At 36.8% G+C, this 15,682-nt stretch overlaps 1 protein-coding gene across 1 annotated transcript in view; it reads left to right on the top strand.

Moving 5' to 3' along the window:
• adamts20 (ADAM metallopeptidase with thrombospondin type 1 motif 20) overlaps positions 1-15,682 on the top strand; it is a 134,184-nt gene that overhangs the window by 64,158 nt on the left and 54,344 nt on the right. The window contains exons 12-18 of the mRNA XM_015382335.1: positions 2,614-2,759; positions 2,904-3,085; positions 4,040-4,176; positions 5,374-5,491; positions 8,716-8,811; positions 14,907-15,073; positions 15,238-15,367. Of these exons, the coding sequence (XP_015237821.1) occupies positions 2,614-2,759; positions 2,904-3,085; positions 4,040-4,176; positions 5,374-5,491; positions 8,716-8,811; positions 14,907-15,073; positions 15,238-15,367 (976 nt within the window). The remainder of the gene's footprint in view (positions 1-2,613; positions 2,760-2,903; positions 3,086-4,039; positions 4,177-5,373; positions 5,492-8,715; positions 8,812-14,906; positions 15,074-15,237; positions 15,368-15,682) is intronic.

Genomic DNA, 15,682 nt, shown 5'->3' with positions numbered 1-15,682 from the left:
GTTAAAAGAAAACATTAATTATAGACAAAGAGGGTGACTTTGGGGGAACTGCAGAGTTTCAGAGCTCAGGTGGAGGAATCTATTGAGAGGAAAATACTATTTTTTCCCCCCTCCATTTATCTTGCATTTGTGAAAGTATGGTCAGAAAAAAAGGAAAGCTGTACAATGATGTTTTAGGTTCCAGAAAGCTCTGGAGGAAACACAGCAAAAATTTGGAAGAAAGTGTTTTCATCTAATAAGAATGACTGCGTTCCCCCCCCCGACTTGTTACTGAAAATTCTGCATTCTGCACACACCAACTCCGCTGTTTAACTAGGTTGTTAATCTGTGGATAAAACTTTTTTTTTGTCAGTAGGAATGGGGGAACTGATCAAAGTTAATGGAAGGATGTATGGAGATGACATACAGTATAGGAGAATCCTTGTAGAGAAACTGTTAGGGACTGCAAAATACTCCAGACTGAAGCAGAGGTTCTCATTATGGTAGAACAACAATCAGTTTCCAGTAATGACTACAACAAAATGGATTAGATAAAAGCATTTCAAACAGTTAAAACATCTTGAGTTCCCGTCGTGAAGCCAGATGAGAATCTATGCTAAGACAAAGATGCTATTTAGGAAGTCTGATTGTCCTTTGACTAAACTTGTGTTATTCTATTTATTGAATGAGACAGTGGCAAAAAAAAAAAAAAATTTCTCTTACAGGAAACACTAGCAACTGCAATTGCATTAAAAGATTATACATTTTATATATACACATCAGATATTAGAATTTTGTTTAAAAAAGTGCAGTATGGGATGCATGCTTTTTTTCTTCCCTTCAATCTCATGCACTTTGTGTTTATCTATTATGTGAAATCCTGGTCATATTGTAACATTAAATGACAGCGTGGAATAGAAAAGGAGTATACAAGCCTTTGGAAGGGACTCTTTTTTGTGTTTTCTTTTTGTTGATGCTCAGCTAGCAATGACATAAATTTATTTTTCACTTTTTTACTGTGTGGAATAACGCTTCTTCACATTCTTGTCAGCGCCGTTTGATAAATTACTGTTCCAAATCTAGATAGAAAATGCTACAACAAAATGATCACTTGATGTTAGCATTTCCTGTTGGCTCAGACTTAAGGACTGGGCCAAAAATTGTGAAAACAAATCTTGACGTTGTAAACATTTGCAACTCGTGCAACCCCTAACACCTGTCTGTGAATGTGCACAGATGTAACACACAACCATTAAAATCTCTGGTTTTTAAGAAAAGTGGAAACCAAGTGTTCAAGGAAGATGCAGTAGTGACAGGTTTTGTAGAAATATTTGGTGATTCTCTTTGCAATCATTCATAATTGATTTCATTTCAAAGTCAAAACTGTTTATATTTCTAATGAAACATACATCCAATATCTCCTACATTTGATATCCCAAAGTAGATATGTTGACATGTTTCCATTTCTCTTTTTGATTTACATTATTGAAATTAGAGATGCAAAGATCAAATGCTAATTTCTGATCTCCCAGTCTTCCTAACTTACTTTTGGAGTGCATAGGTGAAAAAAAAATCAATTTTCCAAACGGTATTTCTCATAAACAACAAATCTGATTACTTGATAAAGTCGATAAATCTCCTAACCTTACTGTAAACATTTCCTTATCCAAGCTGTTTGATCAAAGAGGTTGAATTCTCAAACTAATAAAGCAAGTTGTCTTCATGTCATCAAGCTTTCCTGTTACCTGCTTTAAGTTTAAGTCTTTCTTGATCTGTAGAAGGCCTGAGCTTCACTTATCCTAAGTATACCTGACTTCTTCATGGCATGATAACATCCACATTGAAGAGCACTATTGCCCTTAGAAATCACTTTTACATATAGTGAATTCACTGTATGCAAACAATATTTTCCAACTGGCTGACTATTGATGCACAGACATGTTCAGATGCTCTCTGAGGTGATTTGGTGCATTTTGAAAATATTAATACTGCAGAATGAAAGAAAAAAAAACACTAATTGCATACCATCTAGCAAGGATTAAGTTCAGACAGTGTGTCTCGCTTATAAGCATGTTCTTAGGTATGATGTCATATCCTAGGAATAAATGTTACATGTAAAACAGGTACCAGTGCTCTTTCACTTTATGGCTATCAGTTTAGTTACTTTTACTGAGCAGGAGAAGGTAGTTGCTGATGTTGAGCTAGTAATACATTTTGTCCCCCTTGTTATCAAATCTCCAGAGTTTCCTTATCACAGTGCCACTGCCCACCACCTGTGTGTGCAGGCGGCGGGTTACGTACCCAGACAGACGGCGTCTTGTCCTGCATTCTTTCAGCAAACAGGACCCCCTGATATCTGAGTCATTCAGCGGGGAATTTAGTTACACACAAAGGAAAACACGCCTGCCGTAGACTTAATGTCAGGGCAGCCTTAGTCCTTTTAGAAGTAAATTGGATACATTTTAGGAAATGGCTAAAGGATGATTTGTGGTAAAGTATTATTTTAAGTCTGTATTTAGATGATATTGAAGTGGTGCCCAGGACTGGCACCTCTTCTCTGTTGGTGTTCCTTATTGCAACATTCGCCTCCACAGTTGTTGACACAATTGCCTGTGCGTTTGTTTTTACATGCAGTATTGCAAACATGGGATGTGTATCAACAAGGAGTTGGACATGCAGGCTGTGAACGGAGAGTGGGGTCCTTGGGGGCCCTACAGTGTTTGCTCCAGGTCCTGTGGTGGTGGGACAAGGAGCACTACCAGAGATTGCAACAAACCTGAGTAAGTAAGAAAGACATGGCTGCATTATATATATATATATATATATATATATATATATATATATATATATATATATATATATATATATATATAAACAAAGAAAAAGCCACCATGGGTTCTGCGATCTTAATCTTCTGCTTGTAGGCCAAGAAATGGTGGGAGATTCTGCGTGGGCCGCAGGATGAAGTTCCGCTCCTGCAACACTGAGCCATGTCCACGAGGAAAGAAGGATTTCCGAGAAGAGCAATGTTCTCAATTTGACGGCAAGCACTTTAATATCAACGGTCTACCTCCCTCTGTCAGATGGGTCCCAAAGTACAGCGGCAGTAAGTAAACACACAGGTGTAGAACAAATGTTGCAGTGCTTAAAAGTCACATAAAGTAACAAAACAAAATTGACATATCTAATTTTGGTAAGCATGAACATATTTTACTGTTGTTTTGTGCCCCACCTAGTGTTAACCATTATTAGTATGCATTATTAGTTTGTCATTGCATCTGGATTCCTTGTATCAATGCACTTGTTTTGACAGCTACATACATTTTAATCTTAAATGCTATTAGTTAAACATCTTCTTAGGTGCTCGTCCACATGCACGGCAGGGAAAGCCCAAAATTACAGAATTTGGCCCCATGGACCTCATAGATGCTTTAAGCATAAACCAAGCTTTAAGTATACAAATGTGTTCCTTCGAAAAAGGTAGAATCTTCTTTTCCAAATTCCCCAAAATTTAGAAACACACAGACAAGCATTTAAGCTCGATTAAAGAATGAACTGTACTAACCCCTGACATTGCTCTTTTAAGGATCTGCTACACATTATGAGCTTTAAATCACTTTATAGTCTGGACACATCACTAGTTCCAGGATCTGCAGTGCAAGAATTGGGAGAAAATTTTAAGTCGGTGTCAGAAAATGCTGTAAAAGCCGCATGCAGCCCCATCAAAACAAACCCCCAGCAACATGCAGCTGCAACTTGACTAGATGGACAACCCATAGGATTACCATCTGGTAAATTTACTGCGGTTGATTCACTCATCTAATTGATGCTCTACAAGCAAACAAGGCAAACTCTGGAGACATTGTTCTGTCAGACAAAAAGTGGCTTTCATCCAAGGACCAAACCATCCTTTGGCTTCAATGCTTTGCTGACATTTGCAAAAAAAGAAAAAAAAAGTGTTACAAATTTCTAATGGCATACAAGTCATGTCTAAGTCTTTATTATGGCATTAGTTTAGAATCAGCATTTCTGTCCTTTTTTTTGTTTCGTTCTCATTCAGTACTGATGAAGGATCGCTGTAAGCTTTTTTGCCGGGTTGCTGGCACCATGGCTTACTATCAGCTGAAGGACCGTGTGGTGGATGGCACTCCGTGTGGTCCAGACACTTACGACATCTGCGTTCAAGGCCTCTGCAGAGTATGTCTACATGTTTATTTTTCCTCTTTAACACATTTTACATTTTCAGACATAAACACAAGCTTAAATATTCCTAACATGTATCATAGCTGCAGGGAAGCCAACACTTGCAATCTTAACATGCTTTTAGATCTGATATGCATCTTTTTAGCTAAACTTTTCTTGGTTACCATTCTGCACTGATCAGAGGTTTGTGGTTGTTTTTTTTTGGAAACTCTTTTTTCTTTAAAAACTATCCAACATTTAAATATATAATGTACATATGGGGGACATATATAATGTAGCCTAGGGGAAATAACATGGTTTTATCCTTATTTTGAAGCCAAGTCAAAATGATTATACTGTAGTTTATCAAATTAAGCATGGAACATTAGTATATGTAAACATCAATGTTCCATTTTACAAAAGTTGAAAGTTTAAAGGGGTAGAATATGATGGATTTGCTGCAATTTAATCAGCATTGCTTTTACTTGCCAAATTTCAGATTTTTGAGTTTTAAAAATTCTGTCCAAAAGGTCTGCTTTCATTCAGAAGAATGTTTCTTAGTGTTTCTCTTGTCTTTCCAAGGTTCAGGTTGTTTGGTGTCTTATAATGGCCTTTTTTCATTATTTTTTCAACTAGTAACACAAATCTGGAACTGGTTACAATTCACTGTGATGAAAACAGGAAGGGGGGAGTTTTGCTAGTCAAAGCTTACATATTACATTTATAAATTTGACTTACTTTGTATATGACCACTACACCAAACTGTGATTACGCAGCTTACCCTACCCTCAAACCTTTGCTTGCTTGTACCTTCAGTTTGATGTCATTCATGACTTTCCTCCCTCTTCTCTGCTTTTACGGACAGCTTTGGTCTGATGCCGACAGTCTTTTCTGGCTCTCATTTTTTTCCGCTGTAATTTAACAAAAGCCAAAGACTGAACAGAGATCTATGGCTTTGTTTGGTTTTGTTTGTGTCACTAAAAATCACATCACATTATTAGTATTTCGTTTTTTGGATTGTGAGGGCGCCTTGCTATGATTATCTCTCCCATATTTAATAGTACTCAGTTGCAATGGAAATTAACCAAATTATATTAAACAGAGCTGACACGAGAAAAGTTAAGTAGAATAGGTACTTTCTACTTAATAGGTATTTTTGTGAAAATGCTGTGAAGTGTAAGATTCATATTATCTTGCATTGTGGCTTTTTAGCAAGCAGGCTGCGACCATGTTCTCAACTCAAAGGCAAGGAATGACAAGTGTGGAGTGTGTGGTGGGGACAACTCCTCATGTAAAACCCTGGCAGGGACATTCAACCACGCCCAGTATGGTAAGTCCTACTGCTGAATTTACTATCTCCATTTAAACTTTCTGTGTTGCACTTAAAGATATATGGAGTCAGCAACATCATCCAAAACAACGTGAAGCACAGTAAACATATATGATCCAAAACAGATTTTCAATTCTTTATTGTCATAGTCTTGACAGCACAGGCCACATTGTTGTGTCAGGCACTGTACACATGTCTGGTTATGTTTATTTAGAGCACATGCTTTGAGGCCTTTGACAAATTTTAAAAATGCACAATTAAAGCCAATATAGTCCAAAAACTGATGAGCCAATGTGTCTTTAGTTTCAATGGCAAACAAACCTGGCATCCTCTACTTGGAAATGTCTAGCTTAATGGTGTGTTTCAGTATGGGCCAACTTCTAACATCATCCAATTCTTTCAATGTCTGGGCAACAACACAGCTGAACCATTAGCAAACAAAAAACAGCCCAGGGTGGGGCTTTCCACTTGTTTACTCTTGCAAGTTGGACACTAAGCGTTTGCATCTCTATCCGTCAGCTTTCTTTCTGCTCTCTGTTGGCTGCTTGGAGGCAACAAGTTTTGAGGACTGTATTCAGCCAAACCAGCCACTGACGTCAGTCCTGGAAATCTGGCTTAACTTTAAGAAGGGGAAAACAAGTGGGAGTGCAGCCCAGGCAGGATATCCCTCTGTTTCTGGATCTTGGCTTGTCTCATCTACCCCTTTTGTTCCTTTTGTTAGATACCTCTTAAAGCCTTATTTGAGGACTATTAACCTTTCTGTATTTGGTCCCAGTATCTCTGTTCTTTGTCTTAAAAACATGTAATTTTTCAAAATAATCATTGCTTGATGATAAGTCAGGAGTTTAACAGTATTTACCCAACCCTCCTCAGAGCGTTCCTGCAATTAAGTTTGGTATTTTAGTTAAAGAGTTGTCACCAGTGACTTACTGTCCAAAATGCTTATTTGTTATCAAAGTTCCAAAAAAAAAACTTTAAAGTATTTTCATCTAACAATTCCTGTGATTTCAAGTGTTTTTTACTAAGTTGAGGGAGATTTTTTTTCTAGCTCTATGGAGCATAGAATACACAAGAGCTTCTATTACCTCACTTCATTAGTAGCATTTTTTTGCCAATAAAATAGCAGAAAATGATCATTTTCTCTTTTGATTGCCAAAAAACTAAAACTTGGCTGTTTTAAATGATTTCTAGTTGAAAGAAAAACAGACGAATTAACCTTTAAGCCAATTTTTTCCTTTTTGCTCTGTGATCTACACATTACACTGGAAAAAATGGAAATCTATATAAGTCATTTTTTTATTAAAATAAGTGCATTTGTTCTTGGACTGAGGAGGTAAAAGAGACACTTTGCCAATGGAACAAAATAATTTACTCTTAAAATAAGAAAACAGAATTACATTGTCTTATTTCCGGTGCATTTTATCTAATTATCTTATTTTAAGAGTAAAAATACTAATTCCATTGGCAAAACATCTCATTTACTGACTCAAATTAAGGATAAATACACTTAATTTAAGAAATGTTTACTTATTTTTACATCATTTTTCCAGTGTATAAATGTAATCACAGTGAAAAAAAAATGAAAAAAAGTGAAACAAGTTATCTTCATGAATTTCAGTATGGGAATGCAGAATGTGTTTTGGCATAGTACAACACATCATATAATCATTCTGCGTCCAGTTAATGTGAGAAACATGTCGATCAATTGAATCTTGTGTTGGATGGTGCTTTACTTTAGTGCATGTAATTCTGCTATAAGCTTCTGAAAACTACGACTAAATTCAGCTTCTGTAATTAGTAAGGTATTGAATACATTTTTTAATCTTCTATAAATATTGTTTTAAAATATTTAACTATATATATATATTTATATATATATATATTTTTTTTATATTCTCAACTTTTGTTTTAAACCTTTTTTTCATATTGTTAAGTAGATGTGTAATTTTAAACATGACCCATGCCCACTGCTTACCAATTTTTAAAAATACGTTTTGATATCATGTTACATGATTCAGAAACATGATACCCCCCACCACCACCAACCAATAGGCTGTGGTAACATTTTCATTGCTGTATTACTCTGTGGTGCAAAGAAATCTTTTTGTGGTGAGTTGTTAAGCTTTCGTGATTATAGGCCACCAGTGGCTTATTAAAGTCAGTGAAGGTCAAAGCGGTTTTAGAGGAAATGTGACTTAACACCAATAAAATAACAATAAAAACAAACAGACATGCAAAACAAGGAGTAAAATAATATGGTGTTTATTTTATGAAGAAAACAGGAGTCTATTAAAAGGTTTCAAGTTTTCTGGAAATATTCTCACATCTGATGAGGTGTAGATAAGTAAACTGAGTGCTGCCCCCGAGTGGCTTAAGGTGTTAGCTTTGCCTTAAGACCCTGAGATGACTTCATTATGACTTATTCTCCAAACTTATTCATTTAAAATGTTAAGTTAAAACATCACGGATGAACATAAATTACCTTCTTAAACATCTTCAGTTCCATAAATATATAAATATACACAAGGGTTGTTTCTGATTAAAGAGGAGGCTAGAGAAGCCAATTTATTGCTAAACCAAAAAGCTTAACATATGAATGCTAAAAAAAAACAATATATGCTGTTCTGTCTGGGTGATTTTTGGTTGTGAGCCCCCCCCCCCACCTCAAGAACCACATATGTTTATGCTTACTATCCCCATTATTTTTGTCCCTGTTGAATTTGTATCATATTCATGTATTTCCCCTTCGTTTTATCAACTCCTCATACCTTCATTTGAGTTGTCACCACTTTGCTTTTGGCGACTTCCTCTCTCTCTCACATACTCCCTATTTTCTGCATTATCTCAAAACAGCACAACAGGAGCTGTAATTACAGGCCAAAAAGGAAAGGCCAGGGAATAATTACAGATCATTTCATGATCAGGACTGTGGGACTGAAAACAAGGCCTCCTGCATGCTATTAGAGATGACGACAGTTTTCATATTTCTCCCAGTGTGAAATTTAAATCCCCAGTGGAGGGAACTGGTCTTCCCTGAATGGAGTTTATTGTAACATAGTAAAGCTATTATGGTAATCAAAGCTGGATGTTTTTGGATGTTGTTTCAACTATTTTGTTCCCTTCTGGTATTATTTAAAATATAGTATGAGCTTTCCATGTTTAGTATCTGACATTGTTCTGAAAGTTTCGTTACTTTTTTTTTTTTTTTTTTTTTTTATTTGTAGGGTACAACACAATTGTGAGGATCCCAGCCGGAGCCACTAACATTGATATCAAACAGGTTAGCTACTCGGGAAAACCAGAAGATGACAACTACCTCGGTAAGTGGGCTTTATATGTTTCTGTAAAATTTTAATATATGACACATGAAAATTCAAAATATGGCGTTAAGCTGATAATTTCTAATCTTCTTAACGCCATATATGAAAGTTTGTCTGAAACTAAAATTTGATTACCGGTACCTAAAGCTTAAGAGCTGTAAGGGACACTGCACTTTCACGGGTCAAAGTAATTTTTCTTTCTATGTCCATTTATTAAAACGTATGACTTATAGATTGAGAAGTTATCAGGAAGGGAATGAACAAGAGAATAAGCTGGTGTCCAGCCATTATGAAAAATGAACAAGTTTCAACGCGTTGAGAGTATATAGCGGAAACGAGGGGGGGTGTTTGTCCATCTGGTTTGGTTGAGTTTTTTTTAGCGTAGCAAATGGATTGTCAGCCATGTGAAAGATAAATGAGGCATTAATAAGTGCTATTTAAAGGCATGTGCAAGCCAAGCTTTGGAAAGCAGGGGTATAGGTCAACATTGGCTGTGGGTGTGTGTGGGTGTGTGTGTTGGCTTTTGAGCTAGACACAGAAGAAAAAATAGCTAAAAAAAAAAACACAACAACAACAAATAAACAGACAAAAAAATTAGAACTTGTAATCTTAAAGACAGTCTTGAAATCTGTGCATATATATTTGCTGATTTATCAGATAACCTATCTGACTGTCAAGGCTCAGAACAGGGAATCCAGTATTCAGACAAAGAGACAGTATGATATTTCATTTTGATGGATCTGCAGTGAGCAAATCTAAGGCAGGAATAGAATAGAATCCAACTTTATTGTCATTCCACTGTCATAAGTACAGAGCAACGGATTTAAAAATTAATTCGCTGCATTTAACCCATCCCCTTGGGGAGCAGTGTAGGGTTAAGGGTCTTGCTCAGGGACCCAGAGTGGCAGTCTGTGGGAGTGGGGGATTGAACTCACAACCTCAAGATTCAAAGCACTATGGCCTAACCACTAGGCCGCCACTCCGCAAACAGGAACCTCTGCATTCAGGAAACACAGGTTTAGTGATCATGTAAATCTGGCAGAGGAAGATTATGAATATGTGAGTCACTAACCTGGTCTTAAAGTTCAGTCCGTGCCCAGAGGAGGATGTTTATTCCAGCCGGTGGGCTGTCAGCAAGTTGCGGCGAACGCTGACCAGAGAGCCTCAGACGTTGAAGTCCCAAAGACTAAAAAACAGGCAGGAGATCTGATCTAGGCAGAGGGCGAAGCCAAAGCTGTTATCTAGGAGAGTCACAGGAGTCTAGGTCAGAAGACCAGAGATTCGAAGAGGTACCAAAGGGTAATCCAGGAGGGTGTCAGGAATCAGATCCAGGTTCGGTCAACAGGCAGAATTCAGGTCAGGCAAACGGATCAGAACAGGAACAGGTAGGCTCAGAGGTCCAAAGGCATAACGAGTCAGGATAAGGCAATCAGAAAACAGTAATACTCGCTAGAAAACTCTCTCCAAAGGCTCGAATAATCTGGCATTGATGACTGAAATAGAGACTGAAGCAGGTGACACAGATGAGTGTTAAAGATAAACTGGGCTGAGCCAGACATGATGAATAAAATGAACACTCAAGCCAGTCATCAGCACCAAGATCATGACACTGACAGACCTTTATGTACAGTTATCTATTTATAGGGTCTGGCTTAACTATATCTGACTGCCAAAAAGGCACATTTAGTGATGCAATGACTCTGGTAGTGAGCCCGTCATAAGTGGTATTATCCAGAGGATGCCAAAGTATACCTATTGATATTATAAGGGTTATTTATTTATTTATTTATTTATTTATTTATTTATTTATTTATTTATTTATTTATTTATTTATTTATTCATTTTTGATAGATATACTGTAATTCTAAAAATGTGCTTATGTTCTCTAAAAAACACCTGAGAAAATAGCTGAACTAGGCTATAGTCATTTGGTGCTGAACCAAAAATTATGGAAATATATATATCTTGATAAGAATGTATCATATATGTTCACACACAATTACTCACTTGTGATGGTTGATCTAATGCTATATTGGTATTTCGACAGAGGGGCAACAGTGCCCTGCAACTGGGTTGCCGGCTAAAGCTCCAACTTTCAGTTGTTGTGTCCTTGGGCAAGATATCTCACCCGAATCGCCTGCTGGTGGTGGTCAGAAGGCCCAGTGGCGCCTCTGTCTGTGAGCCCCATGGCAGCTATGGTTATAACGTAGTTTGCCACTGTCACTGTGTGATTATGTGTGTGATGGATTGGTGGAACTGAATCAGATGGAGAAGTGGCTCAAACCAGCAACCCACTGTTTGTAGGAGAAAAAATGTCAGGAAAAGTTTTCTTCATGGCTAATATATATTTCTGACTTTGCTTTTGAAACTTTATCAACTCAGTTTTGAAACCCAGATTCAATAAAACTATATATATATATATATATATATATATACCGGTATATATATATAAAGTTCAGAATAACTTGGAATGCCAGATTGAAATGTTTTAATGTTTCTTATCAGAAGTTAATAATGCAGTAATTTTTCAGTGCCTAGTTAGTATTCTAAGTACATAAAACAATGCATGCTTCTTAATTGAGGCTCACCATTTGTGCTCATATTGACTAGTGTTCTACTCTCTTTCTTCTGTTTTTTAAATTCTAAGACAAAACCAAGAAATGTTTGTATGTAAAACAATGAGATTTTACACCATGTATACATTTGAAAGCAGTTAGACCACTTTTGGCTTTGAAAACGTTTTTTTTTTATGTAGAAAATAGACTTTCACATCTGGTGCTTGTCAGGCATTAAGAGAAAGTTCAGTTGTTTATATATATAACATGCACACTATGTATGTGATTATGTGTTCGTAAATGTTTTAAGGCACATTCTTCGTCTATATTAGCCGTGACACGTAGAGATCACAATCAGTCATAATTGGTTAGCTGGCACCCAGCAATATGTGAGGTTAAGTGTAAACAATGTTTTATCAGCAAGATTAATCACATACATTTATTTTGTCGAGCAACAATTAGATTGGAATGAAGTCCACGTTTCTTGGGAAACATATACTTGAACTTAAAGGATTTAATGGTAGAGTAGTCGGTGGCGTTTATTTCCATGCTTACATTTTTGATTGTATTTTTATTTGATGGTCAGGCCTATTTTGTATGGCAGTGCATTTCTTTTAAGAGAGTCATTAGTAAGACTCTGAGTAACTCATTTTTAATGCCAACTATTGTTTTTAATGTTCTATCTTAGCCTGTAAAAAAATCTTTGGAAAAACATTTAAGGATATAAATATTTGCTTCACTTATAGTTTCTTATAAATGTGAGCATATTCCTTGAAGTGTTTTTTTATGTATATATTTGTCACGGTGAAACAACAAGTTTAATGAATACAAGTAAACTAAAAGTAACCTTTTCAGCTCAAATGATAGTCAACAAAGCAGTAGCTAATTTATGAAAAATAAGCAGAAATCTAGTTTCTGTAAATCTATTTGACATTACCCTAAAAACTTCAGGTCTACCTGAAGGGAAGTGTTGATAATGGGGGTTTAAAAGAGTCACATTAATTTTATTCTTTGTGAAAAATTTTAAAAATCATCAATAATAGCCCCCACTCTGTTGATGGATGCATGGCATTTGAAAGGATGTTTTATCTGTTGTGGACATTTATTATGATCCGTTATTGTGGCAAATGTATCCTTTTTTTTTTTTCTTTTTTTTACACAACTTATTAACATCTATAAGGCTAAAATAAAACTTTGACTAATACAAACCTTATGTTTCATCAATTATCATGGGCAATGTAGAGATACTTGGAGATATTTAGGAAATAGGTTAAAAGAACTCTAATCCTTAGCAAGACTGTAGGTAGAATATCAGCAATGCTGTTTTTTTTTTTGTTTACTAAAATGTGGCTGGAGAATCATATCCCTGACAGTGTCTCTCTGTCAGGCTTTCTGACCTTAAGAACCGATTTCATGAAGACTGGAAAACTTAAGGGAGCTGGGTTGGCAGTGCTTGTTAACAACAGATGATTGCATCCACGACATGTTATTGTCAAGATTTGTCTCTCCAACCCAGATACTATTCTGTTGGCACTTGGTTTTCATCCATATTATTTGTCCATGTAGGTTACCAGTATTCTGTTGATAACCATTTAGATTCCACTTTCAGCTGTTGCTGACAATGGATGTAATGCATTAGTTGCATTGTTGCCAAGCTACAGACACCACAGCCAAATTATTTGCGGCAATAACTGGTTATTTTAATCCCACCTAGCACTCTTAACACTGCCAATATTTCAAATATTTGTCAGCTGCTGTATTAGAAAAAACAAGACTTGTTTTATGCAAATGTCAAGGACTTATTTTGGGAAATCAGACCAAAATCTTGTTTTTTTTTCTGCTTGGAATAGAAACCCCTTTATAATAGTCACCCTGCATTAAAACAAACTGAAAGCAGATGGACAGCTGAAGCAGAGCTGAGAAAGCCCTGCAAGCTTGTTTTGAGGCAATAGGCTGGGATGTGCTGTCAGACGCATAAAGAGGACATCAATACAATGATTGAGATAGTCACTGACTACATTAACCTCTGTGTAGATAACACTGTCTCCGCCAGAACAGTGAAATGCTTCCACAACAATAATCCCTAGATCACCAGTGATCTAAAGCAACTACTAAACAAGAAAAAAAGAGCCTTCAGGGAGGAAGATGAGATAACGCAAGGAGAATTTCAGGAAGAGGCTGGAAAGCAAGCTTTAGGACCATATCACTGATATGATGATAACTGGCTTCATGCAAAAGTAGGATCAGACGAATGGAAGTCTGGACAAAGCCAATGAACTGAATACATTATTAAATAGGTTTGGTTCAGGCAAATGTCAAATAGACATTCTGCCCTCCCTTGATACAAATTTTCTATTTAACCTGTCAAATTTGTCATCCTTCACATCTGTCATGGACCCGATCAGAAGATGGGGCTGCACCCTCTGCCTTTCACCTATCAATAGTTCTCTAGATGGTGTCAGCAGATAACAAAATAAAAAAAGATGGAGCCGCAGACTAGTCGTAGCTCCCAGACCGATTTATTCAAATGGAGCGGGTGGTGGTGGTGGTCGGGGGTTGTTATTACTGTAGGTTTGGGTGGTGAATAAACCAAATTGGGAGCTTATGTGTGGACCCATCCTTTTCATTTTGTTATCTGCTATATTTTTGTGGTGCAGCACCTATAGACAGACCCATGTCATCTGCAAAAATACTTGGACGATTCTGAAATCTTTGGATGCATTAGACATGTGCAAGACGCTGAGTACAGGCAGCAGGTAAACCACTTTGTGGATTGGTGTGGAAGCAATCATCTAATACTGAATGTGAAAAAAAAGGAGATGATTGTAGATTTCAGAAAAAACAAGAACAAATGGAATCCCTTCAACATCGATTGGGGGTGGGAGTGTACTATAAATATCTTGGTGTTCACCTGGACACTGACAACTGTGAAGTCTATAAGAAGGGACAGAGCAGACTGTAAGGAAGTTTTAGATGTTTGCTGCAAGAGGCAGATGATCTCCTCTTAGTCTGTTGTGGAGAGTTTGATCTCTTCTGCCATCATCGCTCGAGGTAACATCATCAGAGCAAATGACTTCAAGAAGCTCGACAAGCTGAAAGAGGCCAGCTCTGTGCTAAGAACTCCTCTAGAACCTCAAGAGATGATTTTACAAAGAGTTCTTCAGATAAAGAACATTATAGACAGCACAGTACCTACAGTAAAATGTAGGGTTTCTTACACAAATATTGTTTATGTGGATGAAGAAGTAATGGTAGAAGGTTTCTGAATAAACCATACACAATTCAAGATTTAAAACCTAAAGAGGCACTATTCTGGTATTGTAGAAAGGAGAAAATAAGAAGGGTGAAACCTCTTCTGATGATGCATACAGCTTTGCTCTTCCAAATGGGAGATTGGCTCTCAAAGCAGATAAACCCCAGAGATTATCAAACTTACATTTTCCAAAATTCAGACTACAGCAGAAAACTCATGGATGAGTTTTATTTCATTTTTTTTTGCTCAAAGATAACCTTTACTTTTCTAACTCCTTCTCATTCCAGCTTTATCTGACAGCCAGTCCAACTTCCTTCTGAATGGGAACTTTGTGGTGGCGATGTTCAAAAGGGAAATCACCTTTAAGGGAACAGTCATTGAGTACAGCGGCTCAGATACAAAAGTTGAGCGTATTAATTGCACAGACCGCATTGAGGATGAGCTAATTTTACAGGTAATAATATTTTTGCATGGCTCCTAGATTTACCAAAGCAGACTTATTAGAATCTTCTTTTTGATATTTACCTCTGCACAATGTTTCCTTTGTTGTTACAGACTTAGTTTAATCCCTCCGTTTAAAGATATTATGTCTCAGTGTGGACCCCATTGTTTCAACAGGTCCTGTGTGTGGGAAACCTTTACAACCCAGATGTGCGTTACTCCTTCAACATTCCCATAGAGGAGAAAAGGGAGCAGTTTGTGTGGGATTCCTCAGGCGCTTGGCTTGAATGCAGTCGCCTGTGTCAGGGTAAGACCTTGGCTCAGCTTTGTAGGCTCATCAGCTAAGAAAAGAGGAATTCCATTTATTCTATCTATTCTATAAATAGTATAGATGAAAATAATAATAATAATAAATAGGGATGCACGATATAATCGGCCCCCTATCGGTATCGGCCTGTATCGTCCTTAAAACTGAATATCGGATATCGGCCACCCCACCGATATTTAACCCGATATTTGATCAGCTTCTGAGTTTCTAAAGTCTAAAAAAAAAATAAAAATAAATACTACTTCTCCTTCTTCCTCAAAAACTTCTTTTTTACAGACCTAAAAACTTCCAAAG

Source organism: Cyprinodon variegatus, unplaced genomic scaffold (assembly GCF_000732505.1).
Source record: "Cyprinodon variegatus isolate N-32 unplaced genomic scaffold, C_variegatus-1.0 Scaffold255, whole genome shotgun sequence".
Lineage (NCBI taxonomy): Eukaryota > Metazoa > Chordata > Actinopteri > Cyprinodontiformes > Cyprinodontidae > Cyprinodon > Cyprinodon variegatus.
This window is presented reverse-complemented; position numbering and strand designations above follow the sequence as displayed.